Source organism: Euphorbia lathyris, chromosome 4, assembly GCF_963576675.1.
Source record: "Euphorbia lathyris chromosome 4, ddEupLath1.1, whole genome shotgun sequence".
NCBI classification, from domain to species: domain Eukaryota; kingdom Viridiplantae; phylum Streptophyta; class Magnoliopsida; order Malpighiales; family Euphorbiaceae; genus Euphorbia; species Euphorbia lathyris.
This window is the reverse complement of record NC_088913.1, coordinates 97,778,666-97,794,801: the sequence shown is the minus strand read 5'-3', so window position 1 is coordinate 97,794,801 and position 16,136 is coordinate 97,778,666. Positions and strand designations below refer to the sequence as shown.

Genomic DNA, 16,136 nt, shown 5'->3' with positions numbered 1-16,136 from the left:
TTTTATATGCCTTTTCAATTAGCTTATTGCTCCATCTATTTTGAATGACATTTTTACTTATAATTACTACTCTTTAACCTCAAATAAATGATTTACCATATCATTATTTGTCATTTATACAAACAGCTATTAGCAATCAGCTAAGTTTTACCAAACAAGTTTACACAATTCACTATCAAATCAGTTAAGTAACAACTAATGTAATCAGCTAACAACTATTTGCTAAACATGACCTAATGTCTGTTTGATAAGAGCTTTTTGAGGTAAACTCAGATATTTGAGCCACTTTAGAGGTTTTGACTAGTCAAACCTCTAATAGTGGTGTTTGGTGAATAGAGGTTTGAAATAGTTTATTGGGTCCAAAAAACTGGTTTTATGAGTTTTTCAATTAGGTTATTGCTCCATCTTTTTTTATGACAGTTTACCCGTAATTACTACCCTTTAACCTCAAATAAAATATAGTTATAAAATATCAATATCTTTATTTATCATTTTACATAAATAGCTATTAGCAATCAGCTAAGTTTTATCAAATAAATCTACACAATCAACTAGTCAAATTAACTAATCTCTAACGTAATCAGCTAACTGTTATTTACCAAACAGGACCTAAAATAGTTTTTTTTTTTATTTAGAAATAAAAGACCGTTTTTTTATTTGCATATATATTAAAAACACAAAGATTATGTACAATTATTTCTATATCTTTTTGCATATAATACAAAGGCAAAAAGCATGATCAAGCCTTGGTCTTTTATTTTTTTCATTAAGTCTTTAATTTTTTATTTGAATATATTAAATCCCTAATTATTTACTTTTAATTTCATTAAGCCCTTGATGATGATAAAAAAAAAAAAAATTACACAAACAAATTCGGTTAACAGACTGGTATTCATTGCATCTGCATTTAGAATTTGTATTTTTTCACTGTTTAAAAAAAATGGATATGTAGGCCATGTTTGGTAAAAAAAGCGTTTTGGGATAAAAAAAGCGGCTTTGACCAACTTTAGCGGTTTGACCATTGAAACCGCTGATTGGAGTGTTTGGTGGAGAGAGGTTTGGGAGAGAGTCTTGGGATGAAGACGCTAATTTAGAAAAAGCTCTTAAAATGAGTTTTTTCAATTAGCGTTTTGCAATATTAAAATTAATGGACTTCTTTACCCCTAATAGATAGACTTCTCCTCTTCTCCTGCGCCAAAATTAAAAAAGAAATGCCCTTATTCGTCTTTTTGCACAAACCGCTATTATCAATCAGCTAGCAGCTATTGTAATCAGCTAACAGCTAATTCCTAAACAGGGCTGTAATGTGGCTATAAAAAAACTGTAAAAACCTACATTCAAATTGTAAAAAATATTTTTTAATAATTTCAAACACATATAAAATTAATAACGTCCTTTTAACAAAATTACATATTCACAATTTACTAATTTGGTCATCAATCGAAAAAAAAAAAAAAAAGACTTAATCTATCTAAATGATGAATAACTTAATGAATAGAAAAAAATGAAAATTCTAATCATGCTTTTTTCCTAATAGAAATGGAGGGTAGGTAAAACCAACGGTGGCCATAAGCCCACGTGGACGACTCACATCGCTTGGAAAGTTTCACTACATATTATTTTGCCTTAATACATCATTTGCTTCCTGAATTTGTCCAAGATAGTTGATTGGCCTCCTGAACTTTCAAAGTGTCTCGATAATTCCATAAACTTAGATAAAATATTCAGTTAGCCCCCTGAACTTGCGTAAAATGTAATCAATTAATGATTCGATTGTAAAAAAGTAAGTCAAATGAGGAAAATATGTTACACGTGCCTTATAATTTTATTACATACTTAAAACAGGTTAAAAAATAATTTCTTACTTATTCAACTATAAAACATTTTCTTCTCTAATATTATAATCGCATACCCTGATTTTGGTCGTTTTACCTTTTTAAGATGCATGACATATCTTCCGTATTTAACTTACTTTTGTACAACGAGTGATTAATTAATTACATTTTATGCAAGTTTAGGGGGCTAACTGAACATTTTATGCAAGTTCAGAAAGCTATCGAGACACTTTAAAAGTTCAGAAAGCCAATCAACCATTTTGGTTAAGTTTGGGGAGCAAATGATGTATTAAGCTGATACGGATTGAAAGCGATAAATGAAGGTTTTAATCGTAAACCAACAAAGAGGTTCTTCTCTAGCTAAACTAGAAGGAGTGAATCCCAAATAACAATGTATAAACCTTAGGTTCTCAAAGAGAATGATTTTTGGATTGATAAAAAGTTCCTTCATTCTTACAAAATGAGGGTTTAAATACCTCCTCCTAATGATAATAAAAGACAAGGACTACCCCTACTAGGGTTTTCAACGAGGCTATCCATAAAGGGTAAAATAGGTGATACGCCCCGACAATCAGTACAATGGTACAGGTACGGATTGTCAGGATTGTTGGTGATTACTTCGGCAGGAAGTAAACCTAGAGATCCGCCCAGGGTATATGTGGATACGCCTCCTGGCGTACTCCTAGATCCGCCCTGACTGTATGTCCTGGGGATCCGCCCTTCTAGGTACAACCTCCGTGGGCCTGATGTTTGTGGATCCGCCAAAGCGCGCGTGATTAGTGATCCCAGTTAGGATGTCCGCATCATAAGCCCACCATTTTTATTTTGATTCTTACCTCGCACAAACTTCTTCTGTAGGTTAATTTAGAGAAAGGAAGAAAACTCATTATGGTTTTAATTTTGAAAATAGTTACCTGTGTGTATTTTTTAATTATAAATAGATGCGATATAGTTTTACGGATTTACCGATGGATATTTAGGGGTTTGGTTCATAAGAAGTAAAGGAAAAGGAATCAAGAAAGGGAAACTAAATGAAAGGAAAGGAATAAACATTAATTCCCCTATGTGTTTGGATATGTTTAGGAAAAATAGTTCAATTTCAGACCTCTGAAATTTTTGAACTTTCAGATTTCTAGAATTTCAAAAAATTCTGGAACTTCAAAAATTAAATTCTAAAAATTTTGGAATTTGAATTTTAAAATTTTTGAAACTCTGGAATTTTAGAAAATTTAAAATTCCAGAATCTAAAATTTTAAAAATATTTTAAACCACGTAGGGAAAGAGAATCCAATTCCCTATGGGAGCTGGAGTAATGGGCTTAACCTAAAGTGGGTAAACCCATAATCTAAAATGGGTAAAGAGAATGGTAAACAAACAAGAACAAAGGGAATGAAACTCTCTCATTCTCATTCTCATTCCTAAACACCCCGAACCAAACGCCCATTTATAGTATTTTTTTTCTTACAAATGTAATTTGGTGGTTTGCAAAAAAAAAAAAAAAAATTTATTGCCTGTCAAATTTGACCGATAACGATATCAAAATAAGAATTTTTAAGAATTGAACTTGTCTTAGTATCATATTTACTATGAAATAAAAAAATTTATTTTTCAAAACCATTATTTTTAGAGTTTTCTCTCTCTAAACATTAACTTTCTATCTCATAATTGACCCCCTAAATATCTCATTGCATTTGAACTTTGAAAATATTTCATTATGTATTTGAAGTTACTTAATTTGACATGATTAGCCCCTTATTATTACACGTAGCAGTGCAAAATGAGATTTGGATAGGCTGATCTTAGCAATAATCAATCTAGAGATAGAATGAAATAGAACTAACAAATATAATATTATTTAGGGTAAATTTCAAAGAAAACCCATGTGGTTTCATTAATTTTCAGATAAAAAACTGTGATTTACTTTTTTTCAAAGCAAGGATGGGGTTTTCAACTTTAGCAAAATAATGTCTTTTCCAATTGATACTATTAAAATCACCCTTGACGACTTCAAAAATGACATATTTTAAGAACTACTAATATTCTAAGCAACTTTAATTCTTCAACTTTTTTATTTTGAGATTATTTAGATGATGTTTGGTAAAGAGAGAGAAAGTTAATGTTTAGAGAGAGAAAGTTCCAAAAAAGATTTTCGAAAATCGAAAATGTAGTTCCATAGAAAATATGACCTTGAACTACTTTAATTCTTGAAATTTTGTATTTTCAGATCGTTAAAGATGGTTTTAATAGCATTAATCCAAAAGGTCCTTGTTTTATTAAAAGTGTGAAACCTCAATGCTCGTTTTGACAAAAAGTAAACTACAGTTCTTTATCTGAAAATTAGTGAAACCACAGAGGTTTTATTTGAAATTTACCCTATTATTTACAATATGAAATTACAAATATAACAAGAATTCCATAATACTTTCAACTTTGGATAAACCAAAAGAAGCGCACAAGGAACTTCTGAGGTATCTCGAAAATAGTGTACTTAAGAAAAAAAATTATCCGTTACGGAGCAATCATCTTACAAAACATAACAACAATATAGATCGAACTCTACCATGTGCAGAAAAGCTATGTGTATAAAATCTATAGTTAAAATGCAAGTAAATTAAGGGTTTTAAAAAACGCCTTAACATTAATTCATCAATTAAACACAAATTGATATTGTGAACGAAATAGAATGTCTTAACATTAATTCATCATTAATATTGTTAATGACAAATGAAACGACTTAATATTAATTCGTCAATTAAACACAGAGTAATATTATAATGACAAATTAAATTCATTTTTTTTTCAATAGTTGAAGTGTTTATCATTTTAATCAAGTTTATGTACCGAATGTGTTAATTTAATAAAGTTTATGAAATTAATAGGTCACTTTAAAAAGATTCAAATGTCAATATATTATTTTAATTAAGTTTAAAAAATTAATATTGTAATGATCTGATCTGAAGTAGTGGCGTCCTTCTAGATGGCATATACAATGAGTAGCCATAAAGCATGACAATGAAAGTAGAATGGACTGATGCTTATTAATAAGATAAATTTTTAATAGGGTTAATTATATATAGATGTTTTGTGGTTTTTCGTTGCAGATGAGTATCTGTGATATTTATTCCTTTTGCAAACGTAATATTATGGTTTACAAAATTTTACATTTTGGTTCACTTTGTTAAAATTTGGCCGATAACGACGTCGAAAAAAAAATCAAGAGTTAAATGATATTTTAAGCAAATTTAATTTTTTAACGTTTTAGGTTTGAGGTTGTTTAGGTTTTGTTTTTTTATAAGAGAGAAAGTTAATGTTTAGAGAGATAAAACTCCAAAAATGATGATTTTGAAAAACTAAAAACATCGTTTCATAGTAAATATGATACTATACAATTTTAATTCTTGAAAATTTTCATTTTGAGGTTATTATCGATTAAATTTGTCAAAGTAAAAAAAAAATACAGAATTTTACAAACCACATAGTTGCTTTTGTAAAGAAAAATACTACTTTAGTAAATCCCTGTAACCACAGGGTATCTATTTGTGATTAACTCATTTTAATTATAGACGCGTTTTAAAACTGTAAGATGCAAAGTATTAGATTTGAACCAAAGTAAATAACATACATATGATATTAGACCATACTGTTACAAATGAGATATCCTCAAAATTTAAGCGGTTATCAGTTTTTTTAGACCGAGTTTAGAGAATTCTTAATATATTTAGCCATTAAAAAATTGATCATTTATAAACTATAATCAATTTTGAAACGGTTACACATATCAACTTTATTCATTTTAACATTATGACCAATAAACTTCAATTCTTAACAGTATAGTCATTAAATTTTACACTTTTTAATAATTGTTAACAACCTCAAAATAAAAATATTCCAGAATTAAAGTTGTTCAGAACGATATTTACCATGAAACTATATTTTTTATTTTTCAAAATCACATTTTCTGAAGCTTTCTTTCTCTAAAAATTCACTCTCTCCTAACCAAATAACACCTAAATGATCTCAAAACGAAAATTTTAAAAAATTAATGTTACTTAGAATATCATTAACTCTTTGAATTTTTTATTTTGAGGTTATTAACGGTCGTTTTGAGGCGTTGAGTAGCCACTGGTATTAAAAGGTGTAAAATTCAACGATCATACTATTAAAAATTGAAGTTCAGTAGCCATAATTTTAAGATTAGTAAAGTTTAGTGGTCGTGCATGTAATTTACCTCAAAGTTCAGTTTGTGGTAATGAAATGTTCCAAACAAATAAAGAAGTTAGATTATCACATGTAAGAGCTACCTACCTACCCATTTCATTTCAATAATATCTACCGGCTTATTACATTTTTGTGTTAATTTATAACTTTTTTTTTTCAGATTGGTACCTATAGTTTACAAAAAAATTATTTTACTAAATTTGACTTTTAACGACTTCAAAATAAACAAATTCAAGAATTAAAATTGTTTTGTATCATTTTTACTGTGGAAACACAATTTTTATTTTTCAAAATCATCGTTTTTAGAGTTTTCTCTCTCTAAATATTAACTTTAGCTCCTCTTAAAAACAACATTTGAATGACATCAAATCTAAAAGGTTTAAGAATTCAAGTTGCTTAAAATATTATTTAATTCTTGGAAATTTTTACTTTGAAATCGTTATCGGTAAAATTCTGAAAAATGAAAATTTTACCAACCACAGATACCGATTTTAAAAAATGTAAAACCATAATGTTTTATTTGAAATTAATCCTACATTTTTACCCCTATACTTCTCCAAAAAATCAAATTCCTCACTGTATTTTGAAAATGTTCTAAACTAGCTTAAATGGATCCATTAAATGTACTTGTGCCCCTATACTTTGAAAAGTTTTCTATTTATCTCATGAACTTGCTAAAGTGATCTACTGAATCTCTGTAAGGTTTACTAAAGTGTACATATTTCAATTTAAAAAAAAAAACTACCCCTACAATGTGGATTTTAAGGGTTTAATAAATCACTTTAAACAAGTTTATGGAGTAAATTGAACATTTTAAAAATATAGGAGGTCAGTTAACTTTTTTGGTACAAATACAGGGACTTAGAAATGTATTAATCCAATATCGGGTTAAATGCTCAATTTGTCATTGAACTTTTATCCTTGTCTCAAAATGGTCAAACAACTTCAATTTGTCTCAATAAAATCATTCAACTTTAGATTTTGTATCAATAAAGTCACTCTGACAGCTACAAGAGCAAAAAGACCGGAAATATGATATAGTTTTCACGTGAGCAATAGTCAACTTTCACCGCTGACAGAAATGACATATAGCTACCACATATCTGACGGAAACGACATGTGTCGTTTCAGTAGTCTAGGTGACAACCACATGTCGTTTCGGTCAGCGGTGAAAGTTGATTACTGCTGATGTGACAATCACATCATTTTTCAGTATCTGTTTGCTTTTGAAGTTGTCGGAAAGACGTAATTGAGATAAAATTCAAAGTTAAATGATTTTTATTAAGAAAAATTAAGGGTAAATTACACCCATGGCCACTGAACTTTATCCATTTTCACAGTATAGCCATTGAACTTCATTTCTTTCCAGTATGGTCACTGAACTTTACACTTTTTAACACCGGTGACCACTCAATTTTAACTAACTTCTCAAAATAACCGTTAACGGTTTCAAAATGAAAATATTCAAGAATTAAAGTTGTTCAGAACGACATTTACCATGAACCCATATTTTTTATTTTCGAAAATCAAGGAGCTTTCTCTCTCCTAACGAAACAACACCTAAATGACCTCAAAACGAGAATTTTCAATTATTAAAGTTCCTTAGAATATTATTAACGCTTTGGATTTTTTATTTTTAGCCGTCAACGGTAGTTTTGAGGTGTTGAGTGGCCACCGATATTAAAAAGTGTAAAGTTCAGTGACCAAGTTCAGTTGCTATAATATGAAAATAGGTAAAGTTCAGTGGCCATGGGTGTAATTTACCCTACAAATTAAAGTAGACCTCTATTTAATCTATCCCATATCTACCCCCATACTTACCCCTTTAGTGTTAGCTGAATTTAATGCTTACCTAAATAAATACCCCATGAAACATCATCTTTTTTTCTCATTCTTCTCTCTCTAGGAATCTCATTGTTCATCTACATCTGCAACAAAATCAGTAAGATCTATCTATCCACTTCTTTATTCTTTCAATTTTATTTTATTTTAATCTTATTAACTTCAAAAACACATATGTTTACTTTTTTTTTTTTTTTGTGTTAATCGTATGGTTGAAATTTTGTTTGCGAAAACGATGATCTTTTAGGTTTGATACTATTAAAAATGACAGTTCACGATCTTAAAATGATATTTTAACGAATTTTAGTTCTTCAACTTTTTAATTTTGAGGTTATTCAAGTGTTGTTTGGTAAGGAGAGAGAAAGTGAATGGTTAGTGAGAGAAAGCTTTGAAAATGATGATTTTGAAAAATAAAAAATTGGGTTCCATAGTAAATATTATACTAAACAATTTTAATTCTTCAATTTTTTTAGTTTTGAGGTTATGTTGTTGTTTGGTGAGGAGAGAGAAAGTGAATGTTTAGAGAGAGAAAACTCTGAAAACGATGATTTTGGAAAATAAAAAACTGGGTTCTATAGTAAATATTCAACTAAACAACTTTAATTCTTGAAATTTTCATTTTTGAGGCCATTAACTGTTATTCTTATATCAAAATAAAAAATCATGTTTTTTAACAAAACGAAGAATTTCAATCCTATCGTCATCACCAAAAAAACACAGACAATTCACAAAAGTGTAACCACGTGAATTTTTTATATAGATAAATAATTTATAAATCCAATTTATTTTGAAAAACGCATTATAAGATCTATATTTCGTTACTGTTAACCTTTTGGTCATTCTATCTATTTTTTTAGATTATTAACCATTATATTCGGCATAAACAGACAGATAGAAAACAACAGAGTAACATGATCATTTTGTATCGCACTATGAGATATGTTTGGTTAAAAATCTAAAAAAAAAATAGATAAAAGAACCAAACGGTTACCCGTGATAAAAAAAAATTAGAGACATTATAATGCCTTTTTAAAATAACGAGACTAACTGCGTGGTACGTGTAAAAAGGTGGGAACTAATAAATTTTTTATTTTTTTGAAAGAAATTATTTATTTATTGTTTATTGTAAAATTTATATATAATAATGTATTTATTTTATTTCAGTGGGAACTGAAGTTGTAATGGTTGATGAAGTCTCTTTTCCTCCACAAATCACTGCTTCCAAGCCTTTATCTTTGATGGGTTCTGGTAATTAATTAATTAATTAATTTTTAATTCCATTTTATTGTGTAATTTTTTGATTAATTAGTTAATAATTTTTTGATTATGTTGGTAATAATTAATTAATTTTTGATAATTTTTTGAATTAACAGGAATTACAGACATTGAAATACATTTTCTTCAGATAAAATTTACAGCAATAGGTGTTTTTTTGGACCCTGAAATTTTGAGTAATTTGCAAAAATGGAAAGGAACTCGTGGAAATCAACTTGTTGAAGATGATGAATTTTTTGAAGCTCTTATTGCTGGTAATTAATATATTAATTGCTATATATGTCAATTTAATTAAAGGGCATTATACCTATGTGGGACCCTAAACTATCAAAATCATCAATTAGGCCCCTGAACTAAGCAAAAATCATTAATTAAGTCCATATCCTATCCTAAAATCGGAAACTGTGTTTATTTGATATAGATTGTAATAATATATATTTTGATTCAAAATAAGTTTGAGAAAGAACGAATGAAATTGTTCAACCGAATGATTTTCGATGAGGCCTCAATTGAAGATTTTTGTTTAAAATGAGGACTCAATTGATGATTTTTGGCTAGTTCAGTGATCTGATTGATGATTTTGATAGTTTAGGGTTCTAATTAATTTTGAAGCCATAGTTTAGGGATCGAAATGAGTGTTATGCCTAATTAAAGTATCAAATTATATATGTGTATATATGAAAAATTAAAATGCACGGGATGGGGATAATGTGCAAATATACCTCTATCATTGGCAGCTAAGAGTAATTTTACTCATAACGTCTAAAATATTACAATTTTTTATGTTTGATATTGCTCCAATTTGCAAACATTAGGTGTAAAGTTGCTTTTGACTAACAATGTTAGGATAAATTTAGAGGTAAAATTGCATCATTTTAGACGTTAGAATAAAATTACTTTTAGATATCAAAGACATGGTCCGCGCTGCCCTTAGGTAATAGAAGCGGCTGCCTAGGGCCCAACAAAATAGGGAAGGATGTAATAAATTTTCTTTAATATATCATTAATATTATAAAGAAAATAAAAGAAAAATTAAATATAAATTTTAATTAGTGATTTTAAAAAGCCATAGAGATAATAATATTTTTATGTTTAAATGAATATATTTTTTTTAAACAGTTTTAAAATTATAAGGTATGTTTTTTTGTTTTTTTTATGGAAATGTTTATATTATTCCATTAGATGAAAAATGTACGACTCCAATAAGAAAGTGGTAAGATATAAAACATCATATAATTATAAGGTATTTTTTCGTTTTTTTATGAAAATTCAATACAAAATCCACAAAGGAATAAAAATGCTATAAATAACAAAAAAAAATCATCAAAAATATAGTTTTAAAATTTTATTTATATATAAAAGCCTATAATTTAGGGTTAATGCGTAAAAATACCCCTAATATTTTGGTTTAGGAACAATTTACCCATAACGTCTAAAATGGTGCAATTTTACCCATAACGTTGGAAGCCAAGAGCAATTTTACCCCTAACATTGATAAATTGGGTTAATTTGAGAAATAATTCATCAAATTGTCTTCTTGATCATGAATCTTGTCATATATACTTCAAACATGTGTCATTTGATCAGTTATGGATAAAAAAAATACTGTCTTTTGTATGAATTGGAGAAAAAACACATTCGTCATTTTATCAGTAACAAATCACAAACATATGTTAGGATGTGAAAAGAAAATAAAAAAAATACTATCTTTTGTACGAATTGAAAAAAAAATTCACTGAATTTATAAATATTAATCTTCAATTCTATTATTAAATTATAAAAAAAATATGAAACCATTTTTTAGAACGAATTGATATGCAATTGTTGCAAAATAAGAAACAAAAATATATGTGTTTTATAATAGTGTCTGAAATTGACCCAAATTATCAACGTTAGAGATAAAATTGCTCTTGATCCAAAACGTTAAAAGTATTTTTACATTTTAACCCTATAATTTATATCTCGCTTAGGGTCTCAAACGATCATAAATGGATATTGTATCAACTTTGGGTGTGTTTATTTACCTTATCCCAAAATATATAAATATATCATGTGGCTTCATCTTTTTCACGAAAAGGGTCTGAGATTTTTTCAATAAAATATTAAACATTATAATTTTGTTATTTTTTTCTTTAAAATATTTTTATACGATAAGTTTCATTATTTTCATATTCCGATTTTTTTCTCCGATCTAAATAATAAAAGATTTAAGTTCTTTCGCACGAGATTTGTTGTAATCAGAATGAAACATGATGGTAATGAGTTATAAACAGTGGTGGAACCAGAACCCAAATTAAGCCGGTACTTAAATATTTAATAATAAATTTTTATAACGTTAAAAATATTATATCACGTAAAATTTAATAAAAGGAAATGAGGTTGGAAGGAGTTGAACAATGTACACAGGCCCTCTCAAATAGAAGTAAGCATCCTTAACCATCTCATCTACCTTTAAACATTAAAATATAATTCTCTCCAAAATATTATCAGACACTATTACTAAAAAAAAATTCTCAATTTTCCGGTGGCCTGCCGGGGCTCAAGCCCACACCAACCCCCCTAGTTCCGCCCCTGGTCATAAAGCTTATTAGGTTACAATAAAAAAAAATCCAATTTTAAAGGAATTACACTCATTTTGGTCTCCAAACTAAAAATTTAAAGTCAATAAGGATCTTAAACTATCAAAATCATCAATCAGATCCCTAAATTAAGCAAAAATCATCAATTGAGACTCCATCCTATCCAAAAATCAGAAATTGTGACTATTTTATATAGACTGTAATAATCTATATGTTGGTTCAAATTGGTCCTAATCAGAAAGAGGGATTGAAACTTTTCAACTGAATGATTTTCGATGAGACTTTTAATTAATGATTTTGTTTAAAATGGGGACTCATTAATGAGTTTTGGTTAGTTCAGTAACTTGATTGATGATTTTGATAGTTTAGAGTCCTAATTGATTTTGAAACCTTAGTTTGTGGATCCAAATGGGTATTACGTCATTTTTAAATGATGTATAGCCGGTTTATAATTTTAAATTAACTATATATATATATATAAATACTTCATTCGTTTCATATTACATGTTTTTCTAGAGATTTTTTTTTCATAATACATATCATTTTAATATGATCAATACATGTTAAGTCACATTCTTTCTACTAAAAATGTGTGTTTATCAGAGATTAATTAGAATAATACTTATTATAAATACATAAATAGTGGAATCAATAAATAATGGATAATAAAGTTTTTTTTTGATATTTTTAATTTTTGTATAACTCTCTAGAAAGATATGTAATATAAAACCAATGGAGTATTGTAAAAAGAAAAGGCAACTACACATGTACTTTTAAAAAGTCTTAAAAAGTTTTATTTATCCCTGAAACTTTCTCAAACTGACCAGTTATCTTTCTAAAAAGAATACATATTAGCTCTCTAAACTTTCTTAATGTGATCTATTTTTTTAGGCCTATTAGGTCCTCCTTAAATCTAAATTTTTTTATTTATTAGGCCGTCCCTAAATTTGATTTTTTCTATCAGACAAAATGTTTTTTACATATTAAAAATTTTAAATACAATATAGCTTAATTTTAAAAAGTTCTATATTGGTATTTAAAAATTGGTTCTTGACCACTTAAATTATAACATGTATATATACGAATTTTTTTTTGAACAAGTTCAATTCATTCTCAAAAAAAGAATTTACACACCACGTGTAAAATCAGTCCCCCAACCGAACAATCTTGTATTTGGCCCTTCTATCTCCACCCCTGATTATATGTATAATAATGAAATTGTGATTTGTAGGTCCAGAGGAGAAGCTGGTGAGAGTTGTGATAATAAAAGAAATAAAAGGATCTCAATATGGAGTTCAGTTAGAAAGCAGTGTAAGAGAGAGATTAGCAGAAGTTGATAAATATGAAGAAGATGAAGAAGAAGAACTTGAGAAACTTGTTCAGTTTTTCCAGTCAAAGTATTTCAAGAAAGACTCTGTCATCACCTTTCATTTTCCACCTAATTCACCTACTCTTGAGGTAAATTCTTTAATTAATTACGGTAGTGGTAATTAACGGAGCGGGGATTCTGTCTCAGTTGGAGACGGGAAATTTCTGATTAGAATTCGCACAGAGTGGGGATGAGGATAGGTATCCCCGCCTAGTACAGATCTGAGATTCATTGAGAGGGGGTGTTTATCGTGATTTATGGGTGCTAACTTGACATTTTTCGAGTATTTTTATAATTATGGAGTAAATTACATCCAAAAAAAATTAAAATTGTTTAGAACTAAATCTGTCGTGAGTCTGTTGTGCCGTCCAGTCCGTTCAAACTCGCCTTTTATAGGTTAGGTTTGGAGAATTAGTCCAATCCGGCTTGAACATGTACAAGTCTGTGCAAAGAATAGATTGGGCTTTGGATTTGTCTCAAAAGCCCAAATCTATCCCAACATGGCCCGCTTTTTTTAAAAAAAGTCCACCCTTATATTATGTACATTTATTTCACCTAATTCACCTACTCTTGAGGTAAAATACTTTAATTAATTGCAGTAGCGGTAATTAACGACGTGGGGATTCCCGTCTCTGTCGGGAACGGGAAATCCCCGATTAGAATTCCCGCAGAATGGGGATAAGCATAAGTATTTCCACCCCATGAAGATCACTAGTAGTGACAGATCTGATATTCACTGAGAGAGGTGCTTATCGTGATTTATGGATGCCAACTTTACATTTTTCAGAGTGTTTTTATAATTATGGAGTAAATTACATCAAAATTAAAAAATAAAAAATTAACGTTGTTTAGAAAACTTATTCTATCATTACTTTTCATTTTCCACCTAATTCACTTACTCTTGAGGTAATTCATTGTACGCATGGTCACATAATAATTTCTAAACTTTGCTTTTTATACTAACATAAAAGTTCATTGTAAAAGTAAACTATCTCAAAATAACCATTAACGATTTTAAAACGGAAAAATTTAAGAAATTAAAATGTTTAGAACTATATTTTCAATGGAATCATGTTTTTTTATTTTCTATTTCCAAAATCACTCCAGAGTTTATTTTTCTCTAAACAATTATTTTCTCTTTTATTGTCCCAACTAAACAACGTAGAAATGACCACAAAATAAAAAATTTCAATAATCAAAGTTATTTAGAATATTATTTTTATCATTTTTACAATGAAGAATTACCTGTTATTGGAGTCGTCAAATATTAAAAGACTTAAATAAAAAGCAAATTTCAGCGATTTTATGTCTAGTTTTGAAGTTCGAATGCTATAAAAAAAACCCAACCAAAATTGAGAGACATAGGTATAGTTTACCCAAATAATTAAGCTTTAATTAATTCTGGTAGGTGAATAATTATTTAATCAATATATTTTGTTAATTGGACCAAATAGTAGTCTTTCATCTAAAAATGTTCAGTCGAACCTATTATTAGACGGGCTCGGATCCGATCGGGCCATGCTTAAAAATTAAATTTCAACTCCAATAGTCTTTACCACATTTCTTAATAATAAAAATTAAACTTTATAATTAAAATATATATTTAATATATAAATATATAAATTTAATAATTAATATTAATAAGATGGGTTGGGTTGGGTTAGGTTGATCTTTATTTATATAAATCTCAAGTCTGCCCATGGAATAAGCGGATTTTACGAGTCGGGCCAGACCCGATTAGGCCTAATATAAGTTATCTTTGTCTAGATCTGTCCACGGGCTCGGATACCTGCCCGACTGTGTCTCTTGGAACGGACTTGGACAATGAAAATTGATCTTACGCCCAGCCCGATCCAGGCCCGTTAAAGTTTGTCTATTTTGGGCGGGCTTGGGATTAATAAATAGTACGGACCAATCCATGCGGCCCGTCTATTGATATTTAATTAATAAATTTATATATTTATTTATTAAATATTTATTTTTATGTATAATGTTTATTTTTTATAATTAACAATTATATATATATATATATATATATATATATATATATATATATATATATATATATATATAGAGAGAGAGAGAGGAGAGAGAAAAAAAAGAGAAAGGGGTGGGTGTATATGGGTTGGGCTTGAGATTTGATTTTTAAGACCAAGCCCAGTACAGTCCGAATCCGCCTAAATTAATAGTGTGCAAGATTGAGTTTGGACTGAGCGTTTTTACCTAAAAATCTGATAGGCTCGGCCCCAGCACGGTCCATGGACAGGTCTATCTTTGTCCAAACTTGACTCATCGAATGTGAATCTAGACGTACCGGATGAGTATCGGGGATTAATTAATTAATTAATTAATATTTTTGTTTATGCAGATTGGATTTGCCACAGAAGGAAAAGAAGAATCAGGGATAAAACTGGAAAATGCAAATGTTGTAGAGATGATTAAGAAATGGTACTTAGGAGGAAGTAGGGCTATCTCTCCTTCAACCATATCTTCTCTTGCTAATAATATTTCTGCCCAATTATCTTAAATGAAATTATAATTATGCTTAATTAATAATTAATCATGGGCTTATTTTTCTTAATTATTTTGTATTTTCATAAATTGAACATCCTTGTTATGACTATGTTTTTCTTTAATTAATCTATTATTATTAAGTAATGAATATTAAATTTTATGTTTTCATTTTATTTTTATCATGGTATTATGCATAAATTTTGAAAATTTTCTTCAATTAATAATAGATTATTAAATACTAATTGAAATTATAAAAATAAAATTGAATAAATTCATGCTATTCTGCATAAATTTTGAATATTTCCATTTAAGTTCGCTTATTTTGAGTCGGGTTTGAAATGATAAAAACAGAATGGATTCGTCTGTCTAACTTGATCGATTAATATTAATTATTATATATAATCAACGGTGGTTCTGACAATTTACAAATCCTATATAAAATAATATATAAAAATTCTTTAATAAAAAATATATGTAAAAGAATTTAAAATACGTTTAATACAT

General features: G+C 28.4%; 1 protein-coding gene across 1 annotated transcript; it reads left to right on the top strand.

The window, feature by feature from the left end:
* Nucleotides 1-7,882: 7,882 nt before the first annotated feature.
* LOC136225685 (chalcone isomerase-like protein 2) lies at nucleotides 7,883-15,787 on the top strand. Its single transcript, XM_066013792.1, has 5 exons — nucleotides 7,883-7,995; nucleotides 9,060-9,143; nucleotides 9,269-9,424; nucleotides 12,981-13,207; nucleotides 15,487-15,787. Coding segments are annotated over exons 1-5 (627 nt in total). The 5' UTR covers nucleotides 7,883-7,994; the 3' UTR covers nucleotides 15,646-15,787.
* The last annotated feature ends 349 nt before the right edge of the window (nucleotides 15,788-16,136 follow it).

Excerpts from the sequence above, each read along its gene's own strand:
- LOC136225685 (XM_066013792.1), top strand. Across the intron at positions 9,144-9,268 it reads TTTATCTTTGATGGGTTCTG|GAATTACAGACATTGAAATA; the intron begins GTAATTAATTAA and ends TTGAATTAACAG. Across the intron at positions 9,425-12,980 it reads TTTTGAAGCTCTTATTGCTG|GTCCAGAGGAGAAGCTGGTG; the intron begins GTAATTAATATA and ends TGTGATTTGTAG.